The sequence below is a fragment of the Clytia hemisphaerica genome, unplaced genomic scaffold, assembly GCF_902728285.1.
Source record: "Clytia hemisphaerica strain Z4C2 unplaced genomic scaffold, Clytia hemisphaerica genome assembly, whole genome shotgun sequence".
Lineage (NCBI taxonomy): Eukaryota > Metazoa > Cnidaria > Hydrozoa > Leptothecata > Clytiidae > Clytia > Clytia hemisphaerica.
The window spans coordinates 1,135,006-1,161,966 of NW_027104389.1; the positions used below are offsets into that span (position 1 = coordinate 1,135,006).

Genomic DNA, 26,961 nt, shown 5'->3' on the forward strand with positions numbered 1-26,961 from the left:
TAAAATGCCCTTCCCTTGACCTCGAATTTGATGACACATAGACATCATAAGCATTTGAAAGTACGTAGTTGGATATTTTTTCAAAACATCAACGAATTCAAAAACCATTAACACAACCACTTTCTTCGTTGCTTTTTAGTCTCGCAACATAAAGAATGTACACAATACCAAAGTCTCGAAAATCAAAGATGGCGTCTCGTTTCCAACGACAACAACAATGTCACTAAGCAACCAGATACAGCATGTGACCGCTCCTTAGTCAGTCAAACAAAATGGTACCGTTTCATCGGAGCGAGCGGTTTTCGACTCCTAGACGGGGATACTTGCACAAACACAATGAATCAATGTGGAGTAAGGTATCCAGGCTGGATCAGAGGGATACACCCGACAGTTTACGAGGGTGTTTTATCAATGAGAGTGCATTTTTACTCGGCATATTGCGCAAGCGATCAGGGCGTAGTACGCGTTCGAAATTGCGGCTCATATTTTGTATATAACTTTGTGAAGTTCCCTTATTGGTCATGTGAATATGGACTTTGTACAAAATTATAACTTATGTGAAAAAGAAGAAGGATCAATGTTTGGGCGTTATAACAGTACGTTAGGACGAGTTGGAAATTATTGAGAATCAAAGGGAGTAAACTTTTTAGTTGGACATAAAAATGAGAAAATTGGACAAAAGCCAAGGAAAATGGTGGAATATGGGCAAGTATGATGAGCCTAAAATTATGAACCACCAACTATTAGGTTTTCGAGAACATTTCTTGATAAATAATAAACACCATGTTGTAATCTATTTTAGTTTAAGAATCGATCTTTTTAGAAAATTTCGAACTAAAAACGAAGTGTATTAATGTGTAAGTTTTGTGCCAAACAAAAGAGGTGCATGCAGTAAAATTTATAAATATTGAATATATTTTTATATAAAAAAATTGAAAGATGAGATGAAAGAAGCCGTGAAATAATATTACGAGTTTACTGATGTACGCAAAAGAAAGTATTTATTCGAGTTAAAGGTGGTAGAGTCTCTTTAACTCGAACCTCTAAAACTCAAATGTCTCCTTAACTCGAACACGAGTCCCTTTGTCAGTTAACAATGTTTCATAAATCTTACTCCATAACTCGAACAAATTTGTGTTTCCGTCGCGTGTGTGTTGAACTTTTAAACATACGCTGTACGCAGCAAAAACTTAGGAACTCAGGTTTAAAAAAAAACATTTCCAAAACATTATTTACAAATTAATCAATTGGAAAATAAATAGTTTTTTTAACTAAATGGTCGTTGTTTCCGAGTATTGACAACGATTTTCTTGGAAATTCTTTTTACGGTCGGATATCTCGTTGAGTACAAACACCATACTCACAATCCCACCATGGCATACTTTCGAAATTGTACACAAAGAATTTTCCACAATTCTTAATATTTACTTTACCGTGCATACTGCCGCAATATGAGAAAAAGAATTTGAGTTCCATGTGTGCTATTTGACCTTCTTGCTGTGGATGTTCGCCATGAAGCCAGCCAGGAAACCTGTTAGAAAATAAAAATGAAGAAGTTAAAGATTCTAGTCTACAATGAAATCATACAGACTGACGAGAAAATTAACTAGGTCTATCTGCCCAATTGAATCAAAAAAATTTCCAAAAATCTAGACTCATACAATCCCCCTGGACGGAAAATACAGTCTTTGTTTCTTGTTCCCACCCAACCCAAGAAACACACCCAATTTTCTGTCAGAGGAAAATTAAAAGTTTCATGAAAAATCCACTTCTACGATCCCCCAACAAATTTCTTAGAATCCGAAATATTCCTACAAAACGCAAATCCGGACCCCACTAGCCCACTAGATTATATCCTCGAAAAGGGGCTCTAAATTAAAACGATAAAATCAAGAAACAAGAATGAATCTAGGATAGACGAGAACTTGTGAAACTAGAGATACAAAAAAACATGGTGAAGTAGGGGGTGGGAAGTCAGGGCCACTGGACACAACTCTTCAAAACAAATTATGTAAACAATAGATTCACACTTACTTAATGCCACATTCATCAGTTTTATTGGTGCATTTGTTTTCCAAAAGCCGATGGCTCTCTCCACCAGGGCCAGACATAAAGCGCCACCAGGTGTTATTCTTAGCCAAAAAGATTCGACGATCACACCTCAGAGGGTCAACTGCATTTCCAATCATGTATTTGGCGGTGTAGACTTCTCCATGTACTTTACAGACATCAAAAGGACCTGTTGGGTAGATAGGTGTCGACAAGGTAGGGGTTGGCTCTAGAATAAGAAAGTTGGATGTGATATTTAAATTCAGACTGTCAGAGATGACAATAAAAAGCCTGAAATATTAATAGAACCCTTCCTTTTTACCTGTAAGACAAGATATAACCTAAAATATTAATCGAATCCTCCCTATTTGCAATCCCCGCGTTGATTTACGCTATCACAAAAAAGTTGTATATATGTAAACTGCTCAAAGGAAAATTCAATCGTCAAAACATCGGTAATCAAATAAAAAGCATTTCAAAGAAAAGAACTTGCACCATTGAAAAATAGCAATCATATGGATAGAATGGTTTGCTGATAAAAGAAATCTTTTTTAACTCACTTGGCCTTTCTTTTTCACAATAATCGCCCTCGTGTGTGGGCGGGCATTTACATTTCCACGCCCCATCAATGTTGGTGCAGTTTCCATGATTCAAACACGCTTGCTGACACCGCGGTGCAGGTTCCACCATCAATCCTTAAATGAATAAAAAAACACACGTTACCTAAAGTCCACTTTCACTGGAATACACCTTCAAGGAAATTAGATAGCTTTCAGAAAACAAGGAAAAGAGGTTAAGGTCTTTCTCAAAATAATTGGCAGTCCGCACATATACCTCGTTGGAAAGATAATTTGGAGTAGATTGAAACATGCAGGTAAAAGCAAGGAACTTGGTGAAAATAAGGCTGTGAAGAAATTTGACAAGAAGAACTTTTACATTCTGAGTTAAAGTTGCGTCTTAGATATCAATTCTTGTCCGAAATTAAAATTTCCCAACTGAGATGAAAAAAGCACACAAAAATATTACCCGATTTGGAGAAGCTTATTTTTAGGACGAATAATCACTAAAGGAATTTCAATAGATGATGACCACAGGAAAAAATTTTCGATTTCCAAGGTTGGAAATTTCAAGTTTTCTTAGTTGGAAAAAAGATAAAATCCAATGGAAAATACAACCTGGAAATGTGGGACATTCTCCAAGGTTGGAAATTTTGCATTTTCCATGGCTTGGAATTTTCAAAAATCCTGGTTGAAAAAAGCCAAAATCCAAATTTAACAAGGTTGGAATTCTTTAAAATTCAGTTGGAAAATAGCCAAAATCCAAGCTAAACAAGGTTGGAATTTTCAAAAATTCAGGTTGAAAAAAGCCAAAATCCAAAAAGTGATGGCAGTAATGTGGAAAAAGAGATCTTAAACAAGGTTTTTGTTTTTGTGAACAGTCACTTGCTAGCCTAGGCTCGATGGCTCCCGGTCAATCTATCGTTATTGTTCGCACAAATACGTGGTTGATCTTAGATCACTCACACAGCTCAGCAGGGCACCATTTGAAACTATGACACAAGTACCTTATGTGCTTCACTGTGCGAACTCACTGCGATTGACCGAGGCCGCTCCGAAGAGACGCCTCACCTGACGGAAACTTACAGCTTGACTGCTCACATTATAGCCTAATATCTAGGTTAGCTATACATCAAAACAGTTTTGAGAGAATCGCTTGTGGTTTTCTCAAAGGACATGCGCAGAAAATGGTTACAAAAACGTAATTTCCACATGGATTTTTAACGTTTTCCAAACTGTTTAAAGGAGAAACACAAATTTCCAACCCAAAAAGTCTAGTTTTCCAAGAAAGAGTCTCAATTTCACAAAAATGTAATTTCCACATGGATTTTTAACGTTTTCCAAACTGTTTGGAGAAACACAAATTTCCAACCCCAAAAGTCTAGTTTTGCAAGGAGGAGTCTCAATTTAAAAAAAAATGTAATATCCACATGGATTTTTAACGTTTTCCAAACTGTTTAGGAGAAACACAAATTTCCAACCCAAAAAATCTAGTTTTCCAAGAAAGAGTCTCAATCTTAGAAAAATGTAATTTCCAAATGGATTTTTAACATTTTCCAAACTGTTTGGGAGAAACACAAATTTCCGACCCAAAAAGTCATATTTTCCAACCAGCCTTGGAAAATTATCATTTCTACATGGGTTTTTTCACTTGATTTTTCAAGGGCATTGGTTTATTCTACAAAACCTATGGGTAATTTACATTTTCCAAATCAGCTTAAGGTAATCGCTCAAATTTCCAACCTTCAATTATAAAACCAAAATTTCCAACCTAAAAATATTGAATTTCCAACCTTGGAAATCGAAATTTTTTTCCTGTGGACGCCGTCAAAGCAGAAAATCATTTTTTCTAATAATAGTTGATTGGCCAGAACTAAGCAACAAAAAAATTTACCTTTGGTACAAAAGTAGGATGCTTCGACAGAAGAGCAAGCCAACGCGTAGATCACATTCCCAAAACCAGCACAATCCTTTTCATCAGTATTGCCTGCAACACTTCCTTCGAAGATTTTACCATTATCCCATACGAAGACACCTTCATTTTCACGATCGTTCAAGCCGATATAACCTTGATTGAAAGGGGCCAACGGTCCGCCAGAATATCGCAAGGCAGTGGTGTTTAAAATAGCAAGCTCAGCTCCGTTCTGTCGGCACTGTGCGGCACCATCGTTTACACCTCTGCCTCTTGTCCTGAAAATACAGCGCCCATCATTGAAATATCCGCCGGGACATAAATCTAGTAAAAGAAAGTATGTGCAAAAAAAAAATCAGGAATTTTCGGTCATACTTAAAAAATAGCAAATACATTAACGGTTTTGTTTTTAACTAAAAGTGATATCGTTTGCTTAGTCATCAATTTTAATTCACAAGCTTTTTCACATTGGATTGACACGGATGTGGAGCAAGATTGGTCAGAAATAGGAAAAGAAAAATATTTTTCGCTTATATCATCGTAGTATAAACCAAGTTTGAAATGAAATGAAGAATCCAAAAAAATCTTCTTTCAATCCTGGATCCGTTTTTCATTATTCGTTCGAGAAAAGAGGAACAGTTTTGCTTATGAGACAAATAAATTAGATTACGTGGAATTAGTTGGGAGGGGGTTAGGTGGATATATAGAGACTTTCGAAAAGATATATATTTAAATTGAGGCATTTTGGGTCCGATGACGTCATTAAAACCTGAAAAATACAATATCTTTTCAACCATTTTATATGGTAATTTTTCGTTGTTTTGGCTTACAATTCAATCTTATTACCCTCCCCCACCATCCAAAGGGCTTCATCGTGCGTAAGCTACACTACTCGGCGGGGGTATATAGAGACTTTCAAAATTAGATATATTCAAATTGAGGCACTTTGGGTCCGATGACGTCATCAAAAACTGAAAAATACAATATTTCGAGTTTGAGAAGGATTTAAGCAATGATTGACCCCCTCAATGGATCGGAAATCATTTGGTCAATGAAAAAAATAGCTAAAGTCGAGTGAAAAGTTTATTACACTTTCGATGACGTCATTTAGGGTCCAAATGTCACAAAACATTAAATTTGCAATATTTTTAGTTTCCAACCATTTAAGGTTGTAACTTTTCGTTCTTTGGACTTACAAATCAGATCTTTTTACCTTCCCCACAATCCAAAGGGATTATGACGCGTTCAGCTTATCTACTCCTCGGCGGGTGCGACGAAATATTAACACAGTATATAGACTCAGGATTACTAACCTGGAATGATTTGGTAAGATACTTCAATGTCTTTTGGAGATCTTGTGGAATGAAGTTCGCGAACACATATTTCCAGCTCGTTGCCATTGTTGTTCTAAAATGCAGAAAAAAGGGTTTCAAGGGACATTAAAGTAGTAAAATGTAAACATTGCGCGAACCACGTGTCATTAAAGAGAACAATTAAAATCACGTGTCCAAAACAAACTTGTAAAACAATTGAACAATCAAAATTAGCCATATTTGGTTTGATTTTTGATTTTGACATGTGACATTTGTTTTGATTTTGTATCCGCTGCATACAGTATGTTTACAAATTTCGCAAGTACTGTTATGTCCCTTTCAACATGTCTGATATAATTTTACCGAGAGCAACACACTGACCTTTATATAACCCTGGACCAAACAATATCTGCCCATCTTGGATTGGAGTTTTTTTAGAATTGGTACCCAAGGAGAAGCCATTGCAATGTTAAAAATTAACGTCTAACGCCGCTACATCATTAAAAGAATTTGAGGAAACTCAGGCAAGTTACGGCCTGTGCAAAAAATTCGATAAATCGTGACGGCCGTGACGGCCAGTTGTTCCACCCCTTTTTATGGGAAAATTTTTCATTATTTTAACTCTTCATATTAATACCTTTCCAAAAAGTCCTGGGCCAAAAATTCTGTTTCAGCCATTTTGGGAAATTTAAAGCAAAACACATTTTGCTGACGTCAGCAAAAATTTGAAATACTAATATCTCCTGGACTATTTATTGAAATGAGCTAAAATTTTGTACAAAGGTAAGTTGGATAAATGTCTTTCATTTCCAAAAAAAAATTTTTAAAAAAATTGATGACGTCAGCAAAAATCAGTAATTTTCGTTTTTTCTAAAAAAATGCTGACGTCATCAATTTTTTGGAAATTCTGTTTTTGGAAATAAAAGATATTTATAAACTCTACCTTCGTACCAAATTTCAGTTCATTTGGATAAATATTCCAGGAGTTATTAGCAATTTAAATTTTTGCTGACGTCAGCAAAAAGTGTTTTTCCTTAATTTTCCCAAAATGGCTGAAACAGAATTTTTGGCCCAGGACTTTTTGGAAAGGTATTAATATGATGAACATAACTCAGTAAAAATTTCTTCCAGAAAAGGGGTGGAACAACTGGCCGTCACGAGTTTTATGATTTGTTGGATTTTTGTGTTGGTTGCCATGGAAATGACGGATATTTTTGACGTCAAAACTTAAAATGCCAATAATTCCTGAAATTTTCATCCAAATGAGCTCAAATTTTGTACATAGGTAGGGTTCATGAATATCTTTCATTTCCAAAAAAAGATTTTTCTATAAATTGAAGACGTCAGCATTTTTTGAGGAAAAAAGAAAATTGCTGATTTTTGCTGACATCATCAATTTTTTGAGAATTTTTTTTTTTGAAACGAGAAATATTTAAAAACCCTACCTTCGTACCAAATATGAGCTCATTTGGATAAATATTCCAATAGTTATTAGCAGTTTAAATTTTTGCTGACGTCAGCAAAAAGTGCTTTTCCTTAATTTTACCAAAATGGCTGAAACACAATTTTTGGCCCAAGACTTTTTGAAAAGGCATTAATATGACGAGTGAAAAAACCAAAACTTTTTCCCGAAAAGGGGGTGGAACAACTGACCGTCACGCATTATTTGATTCGTTAATTTTTGCACAGGCCGTAACTTGCCTGAGAAGGTAGACCTAGCGCTCTCGATGCATTTACACCGATATCGAGTAGTGCCGACATTAGGGTACCAATTTTCAAAAAACTCCGATCAAAGATTTTGCTTGGCTGGGATTGAGAAGCTTTGTCCAGGGTATATAAAGGTCAGTGGAGCAACACAGTTTAGCTTTCCCTGGAAAGTTAACTTGTGGTGACGGACTATAAAAAAAACTATTCCAAGAATCGAAGATGAGATTACATATTATCGTCATGTTAAAAATTTTACATTAATACAATAATGACCGGTTAGTGAGGTCAAGTAACGACCGAGCTTGCGAGGTTGTTGCGTTGACCGAGGGCAATATTTTCAGTACATCCCGAAAAAACCGGTCATTATTGTATTTGTTAACCGTTTCCTTCAGCTTCGATTGATTTTTAGCGCTTTATCCGGGAAAAATAGCGAAATGAAGCGAAAAAAAACAATCGAAAAGAGATAAAAAAAATTTATAATTTCTGACGCCAGAAATAAAAAATGAGAGAAATGATGTCAACGCATTGTTCATTTTCTTTTGAAAAAGTGACGTCACCATGAATTTTCCTAACGACGTTCAACTCTGGACAGTGTAGGCCCGTCGTCATGCGAAAAGAACCAATCGCATTGTGCAAAAAGCCGTGTAGCCCTCTTCCAAAAAGTAACCAGTTAACAATAAATTGTACAAACTTTCTGCAACATTTACATAGAAAGGTGGGAGAAAAAAATCGAAATAAATTACCTTAACCCAAGCAATGAAGTCGTAGTCTGAATAGTGACTTGGCGGTTCAGACAAGTACAAGTTGACTTTGGGTGATAAGAAGATTGTTGGGTTGTAAGAGTGTGGAAAGGCTTCACGTAAAAGTTTTTTCTGATAATGAAAAAAACAAATAATAAAGTTGTTCAAAACAATATATAATTTGAACTCTTAAAAGGACTTCATTTGACATATCTCCTACCATTTGCTTACTCAGCATTTTCTAACAAAAGAGAAATTCCCGCGCCGCAGGAGCACAAAATTTGAGGCGCACCTTCTGATAAAAAGACCATTGTAAAAATGGATATGGTAAGTTGATTCTCAATAATTTAGCTTCGTTAACTGAGAGGATGACCACTCCAGTTCCAGTTACAAAATATTGCGAATAATATAATTTAAAACGAGTTGACTGAAAGATTTCAAATCACAAAAGACGTGCTCTACCTGACAAAAGATTGGATCGGCACCATCGCGTCGGTGTACGCCATCTTTATTGTTGATATCTTCGAAAATGATAGTTCCAACATCAGGGACGTGTGTTTCAATCGGTTTGTATAAAGCCATCCAGTGCTATTATAAGTATAATAGGTAGATAAAGAATTTTGAAAAACAGGTGAGAGCAATGACTAGCAAATGTGCCCCGTGAAAAGTATGCTTAATAGCCGTCAAATCCTCTTTCCAGAAATATGCCGCACGGCTAAAGTTTTTAGTTAGCGAGAGGTTAGTAAGACATTATGTAATGAGAGAGAATAGACCTTTCCCTAAGGAGAATAGGCCTCACACCTAAAGTGTGAGGATCAAAGCGCAAAATAATAAACTATCAAAAATTAAAAACAGAAAAAAGTACTCGAAAATATTAGATTAACTATCTTATATTTTCAAGGAGTGAATACGGCTTCTCCAAAATTTCCTGTCCTTGGCAATCATATGCCATCTTTCAATGTTTGCTTTCTTTAAACATTTCATCGACGAGCGACCATATGTGTATTTTGGTGCTCCACGAGGTCTTTTTGACTGCTTGTGTATTTAACGGGCAAGAGCCGATTTATTAGACCCCCAGGTAGGTCCAAAAAAGGGAAGCATTGACTTACGATCTTAATATCTTTATGTTCTCCATCGAAGTTTTGAAGCTCTCTTGCGCAAACACGGTAAAAAGTTCGGTTCATCATTTTGTATTTTTCAACCCAAGCAGTCATTGCGTTGTCAATATCCATTGTAGGTGCTTCAACCGAGACGGTGATGTGCACTTCCTCTTCAGGCTAGCGGAAGAAGAAAGATGTACTTTAGGCGTACAAACTTTCGCGAGCTGAAACTTTCGCGATTTTTACGAATTTTAGCCATTTTCGCGAAAGTAAATGTCTTTGAAAATTCTTGGAAAGACCATTCGCAAAAGTTTATGCTCGCGAAAAATTCTTGACAAATAAGAAAATCTGTAAAACTTAAAACTTAAAATAAGATGTAAAATTGATGACACTTTTCAGCCTGTTAAAGTCTCTCAAGTCAAAAGACAAAAGTTTCAATCTAAATTAAGAAGTGTTTGTCTCTCTGAGCCATTTGTTCATGTGAAATTTTTCATTTTTATGTCTTGATTCGCGAAAGTAAATGTCGCGAATTTCGGGAAAGTTTTTTTTTTAAATGATTTTTTTATAAGTAAATTAGTTGTAATAAAATCCGCTGGGAGTTAATCACCAAGTCAATAATTTCAAAACGAGGCAAGTGAGTTCGTGACGTAATATATGAAAAGGTCTATTGAAGAAGGTTCAGCCATGAAAAAAGGAGTGGATTTCTGCTCTCAGCCAAAGTAGGTGGCAAAGGCACATTCTGAATGTAATGGAACGCCTTCTAAGAATTTGAGGTTTCAGGCAATGTACCTTTTTCATTAAGTTGATGTTTTCACAGCGACTTCCAGTGTAGAAAGTTGGCATGTTGACGACACCAACTTCAATATTTTCATCAGACTTTTCAATAGCGGGTTGAACAGCGGCCCATTTGAAATTGAGTGTACTATTAATGTTGCTAATCTTGTTACGGCCTGTGATGACAGCACAAACTGTGAAAATTGTGAAATCTTTTTTATAGTACATTGCTACAGAATGTAGTGGATTCAAATCAGCCATATGGGTAACATCTGGTGTAAGGAAGTAATGAATTGGAAGAAGATGGTTTAACATGTTGGGTTTGGTGTCTACATCTTGACAGAAATGAGTCTGCTCTTTATCATCTTGTGGGATTTCTATGGAACCTGTTCGAGCAACGTATGGTTGAGCTGTATAGAGAAATAGGGGAATATGATATATCATTTCATACCAGCTTTATCGGTAAAAGACTAAAAAGTAAAAGTTTTTGCCAATACACACTGTCATCCCTTAACCCTTTAAGTGCCAATGTCGTATATATCAGACATGGGCTATGTAGGAGGGCGAAGCCCTCCTGTAATGCCCAGTTTGAGTTAGAAATCGTTATTTTTGGTCTAACTCGTTGGAATTGGATTGGGCTTCATGGTCAAGCAAAAAAAATCAAAAGTGAGTCTTTTCAGCGATATTTTAACCTAAAAAGTCACAAAAATGCAAACATTTGACAAAAATCCACTTTTTTAAGATTTTGACCTTTTTTTGACCATTTTTGGTCAACGAGTGATCCAAGAACCTCCAAATTTGGCCCTGTTTTACTTGATTCTGTCTTCCAGCGAATTTGTTTGAATTTTTACAACTGGGCACCTTTCTATCATTCAGGCAGGTCCGCGCAGCGGACAACAAGAAGGGGGTAATTTGAAGACAGATTTTTTTAACTGATATCGATTTCAACAACAAAACAGAAACTTTAACAAATGAACACGTAAGATAAGAACCAATCCTAAAAAAAGGAAAATTTTAACAAGTTTAAGGTCTATTTACACTGTAATAAAATATGGAATTATTCGAATTTAATTATCGGGGGATTCTTAATAAGAGCGGGGGGGGGGGTGGATTTTTATTCTCTTAATAATTAGCGGGGGAGACGTCTATTCGTGAAACAAGATTTTAAGTATCAAAACAAAACAAAGAGTCTAAAGTCTAACCTTTGCATTCTCCGTGGTAAGCCATAAATATTATTCTCATGGTCTCATTTCCATACATCTTACAAGTTTCCATATCTTTGTGACATTCACTCTTATAAGTCACCAAATCAGTGCCACAAAAAGTTTCATTTATATCCGGTAGCGGACAAGCCCGCTTACAACCACACATTGGTCGTTGAGTTCGAGCATCGATGTGACATTCAAGATGGTTTGGACATTCAAAGTTATTGCAAGGACTTTCCTTCCCTTGAACAATGTAATGGACTTTGATATCAGCGACTCCAAAGGTGTAAACATCGTATTGGTTCTTGGCGCAAATGACGGCGAAATTGTTGGAGACTTCATTTACCCATGTGGATACGATGCCTTGGAATGGAAAATTTGGTGAATTAATTCATGATGCCACTGCATACGACTTCACCAAATTATGCAACTTTTCTGTTTCTGTTTTTGTTCCACCCAATATGTCACTTTTTCTATTGTTTAAGTGACGTATTGGGTGGGAAATTTTAAAAGTTCTCAGAAAACTCTCAAGTGGTGCATATCATGAGTAAAAAGAAACATAGCCCAAAGAGAATCATCTCCTCGGGTTTCAAATGAAAATAACAAGAAAATATTTTCGCTGCGGTAGGAATATTTCGATGTGCCTTATGATGGATGACATGGCATAAAATGATCATTAATAGGTAGCTTAAAAGAAGTCTGCTACCAACGATACGAGCAACACTAAAAGTTGGAAGCCAAAGCAACATCCAATGTTAATTACAAAAACTGTCAGTGTAATCGACATCCGAGAGCAACCTTATAATTTTGAATTGCAAACGGTGAGGAAAATTAACAAACTTTAAGGTAGACAGCACAACGAGTACCATTCCTTTCTGGTAACTCTAGAAAGATGGGAAAGAATGTCAAAAATGACCAGCTCTTACCTGCTACATTTTCATCCTCAGGGCGTCCATTTTGTCCAGCAATGAGAACAACTGGAGGTTCGATGTATGTACGATTGAACATGACTGTTTTGCAGTATCTTCTGTTTTCTTGATTATCATCTTGGTTAATGTAGGGTACGGACCCAGGGAAAAGCACTTTCCCGATTTCCTGGCTGCCATTTGCGTCTTCCGTGGCAAGTGCCATGTAGTCCAAACGTGCTGGCAGCTTCATTCCAGAGAAAGCCATCAATTCACGTAAACAGACTCGAGCACCTGTTTTCGACACTTTGTTTAACCAAGGCACCGCAAATTGTGAGCTGTGGAATAAGTTGGTTCTCAGGTTGAGAACTACGGAAGGTTCAGAGGCTAACGGTTGCGAGAAATTCATCTCCACGCAATGAATACCACCGTAAGACCAGTAAGGTACACTGACTGAACCGTAATCGAAAGTATGGTCTTTTTGGATCATGTTACTGAGAGCCAAAATGTTCACCTCTACGTCTTCTCGGTTCCGGTTGTATAGCAATGGCGCGAAACCGATGACACCTGTGAAAGTTGACCCATACATTTTTCCGGGTGAAGCGAAACTGAAACTCTGCGCGAACCCAGTTGTTGTTTGCGAGAATATTGCACCAGGTAAGAAAGAAGGCATGACGTTAAAAATAGCAAAATGAGCGTAGTTGAATTCTCTTACACTGCTGTATGGATATCGTAATTTTGTATGATAATAAGTTATGTTTGATGTAGGTGGCTCTAAGATAAAAAGTGAAAGAAAAGTTTGTTATACATAAAGTTAGTTTGTTCTAAGACTAATAGTGACAATGGTGGATCAAAACGTTCCAAACCATACCTCACAAATTACAATTATCCTTCTTCCCGTAAGTCTACGTATGCAGTAAAAAATATAATCTACACTGAATCGACCTTGCAACTCGTTAAGTTCATTGGTCAAAGCAAGGTTTTTAGTCTGAGACAAAAGATGGAATTTACATAGCAAATTAGATTTCGGTGAACAATGCAGAATTTGAGATGGTTTATATACCTTATCGACCAAAGCTTAGTCGGCCTTAATTATTAGTCGGCCCTAATTTTAGTCACCTCGTCAAAATTTAGTCACTAAGGGCCGACTAATAATTAAGACCGACTAAAAATTTGGCCCGTTTCTAAATTTACAAGCAGATGGAAAATAGGAGAAAGCTTAAAATACTGGAAAATAAGGAAAGCTTAATTATAAACTTTTAATTTGGCCCAAATTTTTAGTCGGCCTTTATTCCCGTCATTCAGTATTTTTAGTCACTAAGCCAAAATTTAGTCACTAAGGCCGACTAAGTTTTGGCCGATAAGGTACTTCGCGAAAATGGAAGTCTGTCTTAACACTGTTTCGCAATGACGACAGAATATTTTAAAAAATTTACTTGTAATTGGGGGTTTTGTTGTGATCGGGGGTTTTGTTGTGATCGGGAGTCGTGTTGTGACTGGTTGCTGTGTCGTGATTGGAACTTCTGTCGTCTTTGGTGGCAGAGTTGTCTTTGGTGGCAGAGTTGTCATTGGTGGTAGAGTTGTCATTGGGCCAGGTGTTGTAGGTTTGCAATCATTATTGGTCAACTTTATGGACAGTTGTTTGAGGCCGGTAGGTGCTGCATAATAATTACAAAGACTGTCAGTGTAACCCATTAAACCTTTATTGGGACTGTCGCCGGTGTCGTGGTAGTTCCAGAAACCCCAAGCATCCTCACCGTCAGTAACATACATGAATTGCACGTTGTAGAACTGTTCAGTTAAAGAAAAAAGAAGAAAGAATACATTGTTTGTTGTATAATGAAGGAAAATACATTGTTTGTTGTATAATGAAGGAAAAACAAACCAAACACTTCAATAACAACTACCTAACTATTTATATTTGATCCACATAATGGTTTAGATTTACAAAAGATTACTAAAGAAAGCCTCATATTGAAGATATTACGAAAGGATACAAAAGATTGATACTTTCGATTCACTCACAACATAACTTTGAGTGCTTGTAAAAATGAGTTACCTTATCGGGGAAAACTTCGTCGGGGAAAACTTCGTCGGGGAAAATTTTCGTCAGGGAAAAATTCGTCACTTGTTGGTAATTGGTAAACGCATTAAGGCCGGGGAAAATTTTCGTCGGGGAAAATATTCGTCACTTTTCCAAAATTTCGTCACTTTTCCCCGACGAAGTTTTCCCCGATAAGGTAACTCATTTTTACAAGCACTCAAAGTTATGTTGTGAGTGAATCGAAAGTATCAATCTTTTGTATCCTTTCGTAATATCTTCAATATGAGGCTTTCTTTAGTAATCTTTTGTAAATCTAAACCATTATGTGGATCAAATATAAATAGTTAGCCTTATTAGAATTTAGTCATTGGTTAATAGGTATGTAAAAGAATAATACTTATAGTAAGGATCAATGTTTTACTGACCTCAAAATGTTGGGTATATGCTAAGACGTTTGAGTAAGTTACAACGAATCCCTTGAGTTCAGTACTGGGTAAGGAGTTGCTTCTTCCTGCACCATAACGTTGTCGGAAGATGGCGACATCGTTTGGAGTAGCTTGTCGAATGGAGATATCACCATAGTCAAGAGTGATCATATCTTGGGCGTACACTGCGATGAAGATCTGTTTCTCAGGATCGGGGATGGTATGTTTGTATCGGGAGTCGGCCGGATTGATGCTTACAATTCCATTGACGTGCACCTGAAAAAAAAATCAACCATACTGTTGTCCTCTTTTTATTAAAAATTAAAAAGAAAGTCGGTACATCATTTAATCAGTAAGCGATATAAGTCATCGTTTTTTTAAAGCAGACAATTAAAGGATGTGACTGTAGCAAAAAACATAAGAATAAATTACTTATCAATAATTATTATTAATAAATTATTGGTAAACTCGTCTCTCATCAAAAGCAGCTTTAGACTAGTAAGAAATGTGTTTAAAGCGTCCTTCTTAAAGCAAAGATGTAACTCTGATGAGCATTTAACCCACAACCTAGCAAAACGGGTGCTTGTGACCAGTTCTGACATGACAACTATTAATCTAATTGCTTGGGTTTTAACCACGTCTTTTATCGAAAGAAGCCTTAACCCTTTAAGTGCCACGGTCCTTTTTTTTAAAGAAAATCGCCAGTTCAAACTTTAAAGGTTTATTTCTCCGGATTTAGAAAAGTTTTGCATTTTTTTGGCTTAAAATCTCGCTGGAAAGACTCACTTTTGATTTTTTTTGCTTGACCATGAAGCACAATCCAATTCCTACGACTACGAGTTAGATAAAAAATGACGATTTCTAACTCAAACTGGGCATTACAGGGGCCCATGCCCGATATACCCGACATTGGCACTTAAAGGGCTAAACTATACTCTTAAGTGAACCAAAAAATTTTATTTGTTATTTTGATTAAAGGTAACATTCAGAAACAAAGCCTTGCTTGTTAGAAAGAAAAATTCCGCATCCAAAATGCTTTATATAGAAAGTCTATGATTTATGCCTGAAAAAAACTGATATTCATACAAAAGAATGTTAAAAGAACTGACCTTTATAAACTCTGGTCAAATACTAATCAATAGCGGTGTAAATGCATCGAGAGCGCTAGATGTATTTTTCCTGGAATACTTTTGATGATGTGGCGCCGTTGAACGTTATTTTTTTAACACTGTAATAATTGCGGGTACCACTTTAAAAATAACTCCGATCAAAGATGGTGGATATATCTTTGTCCAGGGATATATAATAAAGGTCATTGATTAAAAGAGAGTACTTACAAAGATAACCGATTTTTTGTTGTCTTTGGAGAGGAAAGGAACTGGGGAATCCATATTAAGGACCGCCACTTCCTGGTCGTCGCCCTCCCCAATAAGTTGACCGCCCTCTGCAAACAGAAAGTCTGGTTTCTTCGGTACTTTTGGCGGTGCACAGGCTGTATCCGCGATCACCGGGCATCCATCTGAAAGATACAGGAGATCATTTGTCATTTTTTTTAATTGAAGTCTTGCCACTCGAATTAAAATTCATAAAAAAAATTGCATTCAAGGAAAGCCTCGGTCGTATCCAGGACATCATTTTTTTTATGATAAGACCCTGGGACGAAGTTGTTTCTTCTTCAAGATAAAATCTTACCTTCAAAAGCGTCAAAGTAGCCAATCCCCTGCGGTTGACTTGGCAAGGTTTTGAATAATTCATTCCGCCCTGTTTCTTTATCTGTTCTCCAAATAGCATAATCATAATTGGCCGTAATATTTGCCCAGTCGCTCGTATAAATCCATTTTCCAGGTGTGACGGCCAAACCAAAGGGTAACAAATCGTAAATCGCAGTTTCCAGTCGTAAACACTTTCCATCGTAATTTATACGGTAGATCCTATGATAAAATGTATACAAGAATATAACTAAGTCTCAATTCTTTTTATAATTCAGAACTATTTTTCAGTCAACACTTTTTACTGTCTTCAATTCTTTTGATATTCATGAAGTAATCTTTTATAATTAAAAACACACGAAAAACACCAGACCTTTTCGTATAAAAGATTACATCAAGAATAGTGTAGACCTCTTTTGGGGGGAAGGTTATGTATTTTTTCTGTGTTTTTTTTTATTTTGTAGTAGTGAACTTTATCGGCAATCCAAAAAATATCAGCAATCTGATTGGTTAAAAAGAGTACAATATATCTTGTATTTTACATGTAAAAATATAAATTGACGAAAAGATGTTGTTGCATTGTAATTTGAAATTGACGGTCTTCAGCAAATGTCTGATAACTATTACATATTTTTAAATTCATATAAAAAATTATGAATAAAATGCACATGATGATATTGTAGTTGAAATAGAATTGAAGACCGTCACTTTCAAATTAAGAAAAAATAGATCGATCAGAAATAAATCAAGGCCAGTGAAAAGGGAGAACGGCCATTATCTAAAAACAGAACATCACGCAGCGCAGTGCCGTGCAGTGCCGTGCCATACAACGTGATGTTAAAAATGCAAATTATCCCAGGTTGTTTGAGTCACTCCGTCGTCGCCACTTCATGCAACGGGGTCCAATTGAAGCTTTTTGATAGATTAATTGGCCCGGTAATATATGGAAGTTCACAATTTTAAGTTTTTGCTTGGGATTCTAGTTGTCTTTAGAAGGTATAAAATGGATTGAGCAATGCCTTCATTTGAAAATATTGGGTATTTTTAACTCAAAGTAGATTTTTTGCCATTTAGATTTTGCAATATTAATATCTGGGCAAAGAAATCGTGTGCCAGTTTGGGCAGAAAGTTGGCAACCAAAATCTTTGCTTGAAAAAAATTGAAAGCAGTCATTCCATTAAGGTGAAAAGAGGTTAACTCATCGACTTTACACAACCAACATAATAACCACTTTCATTCACAATAAAAAAGGGACAGGTCTAAAAGTAGGCCGTCTAAACTTACCTATTGGTCTCTGTGAAATAGATGTGTTTATTCTTGCGATCCAAACTAAGATGGTAGAGGGCATGAAGACGGTCCGAACGCGTCCGGTAAATGATCACATCCTCAAGAACGTTATTACCTTCACCGAAACGAATTTTTCGGATAACACCGTTCATTGTTTCAGCTAAGAAAACAGTCTTAGAGCATTTATCATACGCAATTCCACGCGGCAATCCAGGGTTTGGTTTCAAGTCAAGTTCAAATCTTGAGAACAAGGGATTGTATGGGGTAAAGTGTGAGAAGAAACCACCCTCTGTTCGGCTCTGACTTGCGACGTAAAGTGCCGACTTTTTCTCGTCAGTATCATCAGGGATAAAGGTGAGGCCAGTGATTTGACGATTATTGGGAACTAAAAAAGAAAAGGAGGATCTTTTGATTTCACATTCTTTGTCACTATATTAGCACCAAAAACTGGTGACGAAAACCCGTTTAATACATCTAATTTAGGCTGACTTCTCAAGGCCATATAGTAAAGGTGTCTACATTAGGAAAAGAAATAGTTTCTTAGATTCGATTAAACTTTTTAGAGTACCAGCTAATCATGGAACTTTGAAGAGAGAAATTAAAAGGGTACTTACGGTCCCCAATGACAAAAAATGTATCCAATTCGAGCAAATTGAAGTAAGCAAGGCTCGCTGCATATGGTTTGCCGTCCGCATTCTGCACGTCAGCGAAAAAAATATTCTTTTTGATCGGATCATGTGCTACGGCGGAAATCAAACCGTATTTGCCACTAACAGATAGGCGGCGCTCTTGTCCAGATGGTAGAATGAGAGAAATGTGTCCGTCTATCGAGCCGTAATAAAGGAGACCGGTAAAGTCACAGGTACGCCCATCTCTATCCAACATCCCAAATGAACAATTACATCTAAAGATAAAAAACATGACATAAAAAATGCTCGGATAAGTTATGGCATGTCTTAAAATTACTATAATTTTTAGATCGCATTAGCCGACAGAAAACGTCCAATCAATCGAAAATCAGCGAAAAAATAATTAGGTTACACATCAGGTTAGAAACTTCATCATAGTACCCTTCGTATTCAGTCATTTATTTGGTCATTTTCTGTCGACTAATGTGATCTAAAAAATTATGGTAGTTTTCAGTTTTTGAGACATGCCATAACTTACTCGAGAGACCCATTCGTTCATCAGATCAAAGTTTTGTATCAGTCCTTTAATGGAGGTAATAGGTTAAGTAATACCTCTTTGAGCTAATAGTTGAAAGATAGCTTAAGGGCTCTGACCATAGTGAATTTTTCATAATCGCCGTGTTTAAAATGTGTTTTCTGACTGATGTAACAAACAAAACTATGGCATGTTATACATTTTCTGTTAGACAAACTATTCCCGAATCTGAAAATTCAAAAATTGCATTGAAAAAAATTGATGAAGAAGAAAATGAAGACTTTTGCAAGGAAGAGTATATCAACTTTGAAGAGCTTAGTTTCGACGAAGAAAAAACATTTTGAAAATTTTTTTGCAGTAGTTGGTGTATCTTTTACCAAACAATAAAAATTGTTGCGGAAAATTTTTATAAATGCTAAGTGAATTTTCTCGTGAGCAACCGGTTGATAAAGTTTTAAGGATGATGTCAACTCGAACGTTCGCTTTTTATGACTGATATTATAAGAGCGTTCACGAAAAGTTTTGTTTCACGATTGTGTCACGTCCCAGTGAAATCAAGAAAGTTGTACAAATGGTCCTGGGTACGAGGTTGGGATGCTGTATAGGTTCTCCAAAGCCTTTACAAATACAGTAGAAACGATGCTTGAAGACCAAGGAATGATTGAAACCTTTTTTATCAAGGGTCCCCTATGACTACTGATATCCCGAGATGTTAAGAACTTCATAATATGTGAAAAAGAAGGAGTATGGGCAGCATCAAGAAACTCGGGACAAGTTGGAGTTTTTACAAGCTGTAATTTAATTTGGTTGGTATGCATCAACATTTAATAAAACAATTTTGTTACTTTTTCTAAAGAACGCATTATCTCTGATTTCTTCAATTGACAAATTAGGGAAGTATCTCTCTCATCTCCAGTTCATCCCATAAACCCCGAGAATGAAATAAACAAACTAGACAATAAAAACAAGTTCCATTCTACACCCATGTCTCCACAGCTCCGGCTAAAATTTTCACAACAGTGAGGATGAAAATAATTTATATTGAAATCTCAATGGGGATAAAAATTCTATTGATCCTTAGTCGGAAAATACAGTGGAGATACTTTTGGAGCTAAATCTTTCCCTTGAATTTCAAATGAAATTAAAGTCAATTTCCCAGTGGGGCCGAAATTGTAAGGGTAATTTTCCCATCGGGGACGAAACTTTGGCCAAATTTTCTAGTGAGGAAGGGGTCCCGGCAGGTATATGTGGGTGTCATCCTAAAATAGAATTGACAAATGTGACTGAATGAGCCAACAAAGCTGTTTCATCACAGATGAAAGTTAGAGTGACTCTGAAGTTCCTCCCAAATTTTAAGTAATTTACTCTTTTCTCTAAAATATTCGAACAAATCTGATTCCTTTTTAAAACTCAGCTACTGGACCTTTGAATTCTGAGAATTTCGAGAGTTAGAAAGGTTACCTATGTTCTCCGGCGACGACCACACATTTGTCTTCGCATCCGGTGACCGATCTCGTGCAATCAATCGCTAGAAAGAAAAAGAAATTTTGATCGAGATCTTGCTGAAAGTAAACCCACTTCAAAGAATATAATAGTTCATGCAAAAAATGTTTCGACCCAGGATAAATAGAGTTAACGGTCTCTAATTCGATTTTCAAGGGATATTGTATTTTCATCAAATAAGGGAGCGTATCGAATAGTAGAGCGTCATTTGTGAGAATTTCTGGTTGACGGTGACTTCAAATATCATTGAATAATGGAGTCTATCGAATAGTGGAACGTCGAATTAAAGAGCTTCAATGTACATACCATATATCATGGAAAATGAGAAAATGGGAAATTCCTAACCAATTATCAATTTGCTGGTTTCTTCAATTAAACTACACTTACGATCCTTTGTTGTCTGTGGCTCTGTTGTCCCCTCAGTTGTGGGTGGTCTAGTGGTGGGCGGTTCAACTGTGGGTGGCTTAGTAGTGGGTTGTTGGGTTGTAGGAAGTCTAGTGGTGGGTAGTTTTGTGGTGGGCGGTTGGGTGGTGGGTTGTTTAGTGTTGGGGGGGGTGGGGTTGGGGGGGGTTGGGTGGGGTGTTGTTTGTTGTGGGCGGTTGAGTGGTGGGTTGTTTTGTTGTGGGCGGTTGGGTGGTGGGTTGTTTTGTTGTGGGCGGTTGGGTGGTGGGTTGTTTTGTTGTGGGCGGTTGGGTGGTGGGTTGTTTTGTTGTTGGCGGTTGGGTGGTGGGTTGTTTTGTTGTAGGTGCTTTTGTTGTTGCAACTTTAAAATATGAAAAAAATGAACAAGTTACAAAAACAGTTGACTGAAATGTCACATTTGTAATTAGCTCAAAAAACTTTTTAGCCCTTTAGCATGGGCGATACAAATCTAATTGTTCTTATAAGAAAAGAGGGTATCATAAAAAAGATCAAAGATACCTTCACATGGCTCATCTTTGACGATTTGTAGATCACCACCCACTCTACATTGCTGTTGATGAAACAAACATGGATTTCCGTATGTTTTGTTGTCCGAAGCGCAAACAGGAGCAAACAGTTCAGTACACACTCCATTGTTTGGTAAAGAAATGTCTCCTCTACAGTTTGAACAACTTGATCGAATGAAAACTTCGTTAATATTGGAATCCACACTTTGTGCTGAAAGGAGAAAAATGTTTTTCAAGACTTTTGTAAGCTAAAAGCTCAGAGTTGTAAATATAAGAATCATTCTTCGTTAAGACCGGTCTACACTTGCGCGCACTTCGATCGCACTTTTTCGAGCAAAGCTTCCACGCTACTGGTCAAAAGAAAAATGAAGCAACTCCGTTGGTGCGATCTGACGTAAAGGCTGAAAAAAGTTGAAATGTGCTCAATTTTATTTTCGAGCGCACGCTACATTTTCATGACGTAATCTTTTTTCCAAGCAAAAAGTATTGAAGCCAAAAAATGAGACAGCAGCGCACGCAAGTGGAGACTGGCCTTTAGGGGAGGCCGGCAGCCTGTTACAGAATCATGCCGAGTTTCTAAAATAGACTTTAAAACATAATGGTTTTAAAAATCTTTCGGGTAGGGCATAGGAATTTAATTTAGAACTTTTATTCGAAAATAAAACAGACAGAAATACAATACTTTTCTATAAAAAAAATACAAATTCTTAATTTCGTTATTATTATTAAATATTATGATTTTATCATTATTATTAATTGTATTTCAGGCACTTCCATATATATCTCGATGGCTATTTGTCCTATTTATGATAAGTAAACTAAATAAATAAATAAATAAATAAATAATTATATTAAAAACAATTTTCAATTTTGCGTATAATTACGGTCCGCAAACACAATAATGCGGAATATTTTTTACCCAATGTAATATTGTGAAGCCTAAGTAACTCTTCAGTAACTTAGCCAACATTGAAATGACTTACGCTTGATCCAATATCTTGGGATAGTTAGATTGTTCAAACCCAAAATGAATAAGCCAGGAGAAAATGCATTCGAACTACATTGAAGGTCTTGTGCGTTTTGATCAATTTTTTGGTGATAGACTATGTTGAAACTTGGTAATTTTGCTCCAATTAACTAAAAAACAAGAGTATGAAAAGTTGTTAGGAGGTTCTTTTCGTAACGTTGTATACAATACTAGCCGTATTGTACAACCCTTTTCCAACCCGACCCGATCCAGACATCGATTCGCAAGTTACTAGCAAAATATGAAACACTTTTAAAACCCCCAAAAAAGACATGGCAGTACTCCTTACCGTTTGAACTTCGACAATGTTGCTACCTTGTAGGAGTTTTCGGTTACCGTACTCCAAGTTCTCATAACTGAAGATGGCGTAAGCGGCTCCACTGGCTTCACCCGCAATCACCACTTGAAAGGATACTTCCTGGAAGCAGAGAAGAGATTCAAAGGATTATCATATAAGTGAATGGCCACGGAATAATAACTGATTGTTGGTGCTTCCTAACATTTTAAAAACGGCTGCCAGTTTGTAGGCTTATCGGTGCAATCACCGTCAAAATATATTCATTGACAATTTGAATATTTTTCAGAAAGCATTTGAAAATCACTCTTGCGGTTTTAAAATGTGGAGGGAATTACACTTTACTGCCAAATATCATGACACTGATTATGGAAAAACTTCTATGGGGGATAAAAAATGTCTTCCTATTATACTCCACCCCACGGGAGTGATGTTGGACAAGATCGAGCATGTCATGTGCGCACAGGACATCAGAAAACTGACTATGAGAGAAACGAAATTTATAAGCTAGAAAGAAGCGATGGCCAAGTGTTTAAAGACGGCAACGTCTTAAACCAGGGGTTCGCAGTTCAAACCCCCGCTCATTCCAATGCTCAATGCTTCAGTTCATAGATCGTGGACTCCGTGTCACCACCAGGCGATAAAATATCGACTCTATCTATAAGCACTAGTTATCAGTTCATCCCATTCGTTATTCGAAAACATCCATTAATGTTATTCAACTATCATTACCTTATTAGGTTCCTTTAAATGCGGAACGTTAGACCAGGAAGCGACCAAAACACTTTCAGGGTCTGCGTTGATACCAAAACGTCGACGTAGAACAGATAACGTCTTTTCCTTGACATCCACCACGACTTTCAAGTTGCAATTATTACGACAGCCGCTCATATTGATGTCGGTAAAGTAGGGCAGGAAAGCCGGTGCTGGTAGGGTACGGAAATTCAAAACCGCGCTACGAGCGTCAAAGCTGGTGATACCCTCTCTCGTCATAAGAGCTCCGTTAGAACTGACCTGTGGTTTAAAAAAATCTAGATAATATTATCGAGAATATTTTTTAAAACTAAAACTAAGCTGGTCTTCCAGTAGGGGATTCAAGCATCTACGACTCTGTTATTTTTTGATACAGGGGATGTTAATCGTGTATATAATTTCAGTCTTTGTGTTTTTGAGTTTTAGAAACTTGATAAACTTGACCAGTAAGACCGGCCCAAAATTGCCCTTTTAGTCTAAATCAGCCCTAGATTAATGTATCTAAGAATTGGAAAATGCTATTGACTTGAAATTTTGATTGAGTGTTGGTTACTGATAAATACAAGGCTACAACCAGAATTTCAGCAAAATCAGATAAGCGCATTTAAATCTGATGAATGGTTTTGCAAGATCCTAGTTATTTCTGGGAGGTTATGAAATAGAACGGGAATAGAAATTTTAAAATAGGATAAATCTTTATTTATTTGGTTCATTCTAAATTATATTTGGTCGTTCACATGACTAAAGGCTCAATCTCAAAATAAGTGTCTTGGAAAATTGGAAATCTTGCAATTCTGTTCTACCTTTGAGATTGACCATTTTGTCATATGAAAAGATTTCCATTTTTTCAAGACACTATTCCTCTACATGTAGGGCAATCTCATTCTCAAATATGACTACCACAGTAAAATTAAATTTTGTAAGGTACTCATTTTGAGGTTGAACTTTTAGTAATATAATCGACGATTTTTAACTCCAAGCTTTTTTATTATTGAAATGATTTGATCCTTGTAGAGTCATCGGGAAAGTGTTTGATGTTTTGGAGAGCTCTATGTTAATTTTCAAGGGGTCTAGTGGTAGTTGAAAAAACAGAAACATTTTAAAAACAGCACTAGAAACTTACATAAAACTCCTTGACGAGTTTATCTTTATTTTGTACTTTGATTCCTTTAGGCAGGTCAACAGCAATAGCTTGATCATCGTTGAGCTTGCCATTGAATAGCACCGACACCGCATCGTCGAATTCCTTCAGCAGCAAACCATTCGGAAAAACAGAAGGGGCAGCTAGAAGAACTAAAAGCAAAATCACGACCCTGTGAAAGGTCATCTTTGGATATATACCAAACACTTCTTGATTTCAATTTCAAACACTCAATCACCTCAAATAGTTGAAAGTAAAAATCGAAGGTAAAACGAACATCTGTAGACGTTCCCTTACTATTCAATTTATTTTATCAGTGGATTTTTAGTAAAATTGTTTTTTGCCCTATGACTAATTCCTCGGTATGAGAGTCTCTAAATAAGGTGGAACTAAGCTCTCCTTCGTAGTGTTTCGGGTAACATTCTAATAGTGCCGTTTGTTGAAAACCGTCCGTGGTGGAGCTCATTGAATCTCTAAAGGCTGAGGAGAGGAAAAAAGGGTAAAAGGATAAAAGCATCTTAGCTTCGTTTCATATAAAAGAAAAGAATGTGCTTAAAGTTATAAATAAACTCATTAATGAGGGGCTATTATCAATTATCCTAATAAGCAATAAGTAATACACAGGGAGACATTTAAGAAGATAATTAAAACTATGCAAGCTGAATTAATAGCATAATGAGCAGGATTTCAGAAGCACTCTAGGGGATCCACTGATGCCATGAAAACCGAAAAAAACTTTTTTTTATTACAAAATCTTTACAAAGTCAATTCTTAACCTTCATAGACAAAACAGTTTTTCTAAGCATCTCTACTCTAACTTTTGTTACGTATCAATTTGGGGAACTCTCTGATTCAATGAAAAGCCTTTAAGAAGTAATAACTAATGAATATAATCACAGGAACTGTACCCTGTTCGCAGCACTTGTTCACAAAAAGTGTTATAATAGATTGATTGCCAACCAAGCAATCCAAATGCGATGGATATAATATTTAGACCATTATCATTCGCACTGAAGCATGGGTTTTTCTAAGCACATCTCACGCCGCAATTACATTCTATAGAAATGGCGTAAAATGACAAAAAAAGTCTTTAAAATTGAAAATCTCAAACTTCATTTATCCCCAGAACCAAACTTATTCTGTTTCGGAGATACATATTGAACTATCCCGGTATTCCATCTCCCAAAAAGATCGAGACAAAGAGAGAACATGACAACAAGTCAGCATTAACAAGTGGGTGCTTCCGGCGGGAAATGATGTCATCAACCGTTATAGTCTGTGTAAAAATGGATGTAAAATGTCGAGTTGTCTTCTAAATATAGGACTATGAAACTCAGGGTAACGACAGATAAGATTTAGAAAAGTAAGGAAGCGGCGAGATCAAAGTTGTCTTTCCAATGAAGAAAAATAAACCAGCTTCACAAAAGTAAGCAAGGGTCATTTTGTAAAAATATTGAAGGTTATTCCATGTCTATGCCGACCGTCGAAATTTACCGACCGAGTAAAATTCAAAAACTGTTTTTTAGAATCACCCCCAGAGGATTCCCCAGTAACGTAGTCTAGCAAGCTAGACGACTAATTTATACTTAGTAGAAATAAAGCAAAAAGTAATGAATGGAACAATTTTAGTCGTCTAGAAACCTTTGTGCACTAACTCCAAACAAAAGAAAAGTGTCAATATCGCAATTATAATTTTTTCCGGCTCAAAATAATTCTTCAGAAAAAAAATATGTGTGGATTTGTGTATTGAAAGTTTTTCATTTGAGTTGATTTCGTTTTGAGAGTTTGTTGTTGCTTGATAAATTGTTTTCTCGCTACGCAAGTTTCTGCGTAGCTAGCCCCTGTATCTATAAGGCTGGAACACCGGATTCTTCCAGTCGTTTATACAAACTAAATCCCGTATTATTATTATTATTATTAGTATTGGTATTATTAGTATTACACGTATTATAAACGACTCCAGTCTACCGGTAACGCCATCCAGGGTTGCCACTTTTTTGTTTTGATCAAAATTTAGGAGAATTTAGTAGATTTTAGGTGATTTTCAACTATTTTTTTAGGAGAAACTGAAAATTACGGGGAAAAAATTTAGGAGTTTTGAGGAGATTTTCACACTTTTTAAAATAATTTTAGGATTTTTGAGGAGAAAATTCTATAAAATTTTCATAACTTACAATGTTTTTAAAGACCTTTAAGCATACAGAGTGAAATGCTTTTGTCAACAATCATTTCGATCATTTATGCCATGAATAGGATCATTTAGCAATGAAAATTTGATAATCAGAGTAAATTGAATTTTTGAAAACTTGGTAAAATATTTTTTAGGAGATTTTCGGAGAAAGTATTCAAAATTTCAATTTCCTAAGGAGATTTGAGGAGATTTGAGGAGACTTTTCAAAATTTAGGAGAATTTAGGATTTTT

At 36.3% G+C, this 26,961-nt stretch overlaps 2 protein-coding genes across 2 annotated transcripts in view; one reads left to right on the forward strand and one right to left on the reverse strand.

Moving 5' to 3' along the window:
• Nucleotides 1-1,070, forward strand: part of LOC136819589 (uncharacterized) — a 31,973-nt gene extending 30,903 nt beyond the window's left edge. Inside the window, exon 27 of the mRNA XM_067075822.1 lies at nt 140-1,070. Coding sequence (XP_066931923.1) covers nt 140-552 — 413 coding nt within the window. The 3' untranslated portion in view covers nt 553-1,070. The remainder of the gene's footprint in view (nt 1-139) is intronic.
• Nucleotides 1,064-24,842, reverse strand: LOC136819590 (uncharacterized). The gene is given in 25 exon segments (XM_067075823.1): nt 1,064-1,531; nt 2,035-2,278; nt 2,610-2,744; nt 4,501-4,842; nt 5,832-5,925; nt 8,282-8,410; nt 8,741-8,866; nt 9,388-9,555; nt 10,168-10,562; nt 11,355-11,720; nt 12,284-13,036; nt 13,699-14,053; nt 14,732-15,007; nt 16,069-16,250; nt 16,424-16,662; nt 17,725-18,112; nt 18,342-18,631; nt 20,353-20,419; nt 20,782-20,984; nt 20,986-21,157; nt 21,316-21,534; nt 22,307-22,460; nt 22,640-22,768; nt 23,378-23,659; nt 24,522-24,842. Coding segments are annotated over 25 exon segments (6,120 nt in total). The 5' UTR covers nt 24,726-24,842; the 3' UTR covers nt 1,064-1,323.
• Nucleotides 24,843-26,961: the final 2,119 nt, after the last annotated feature.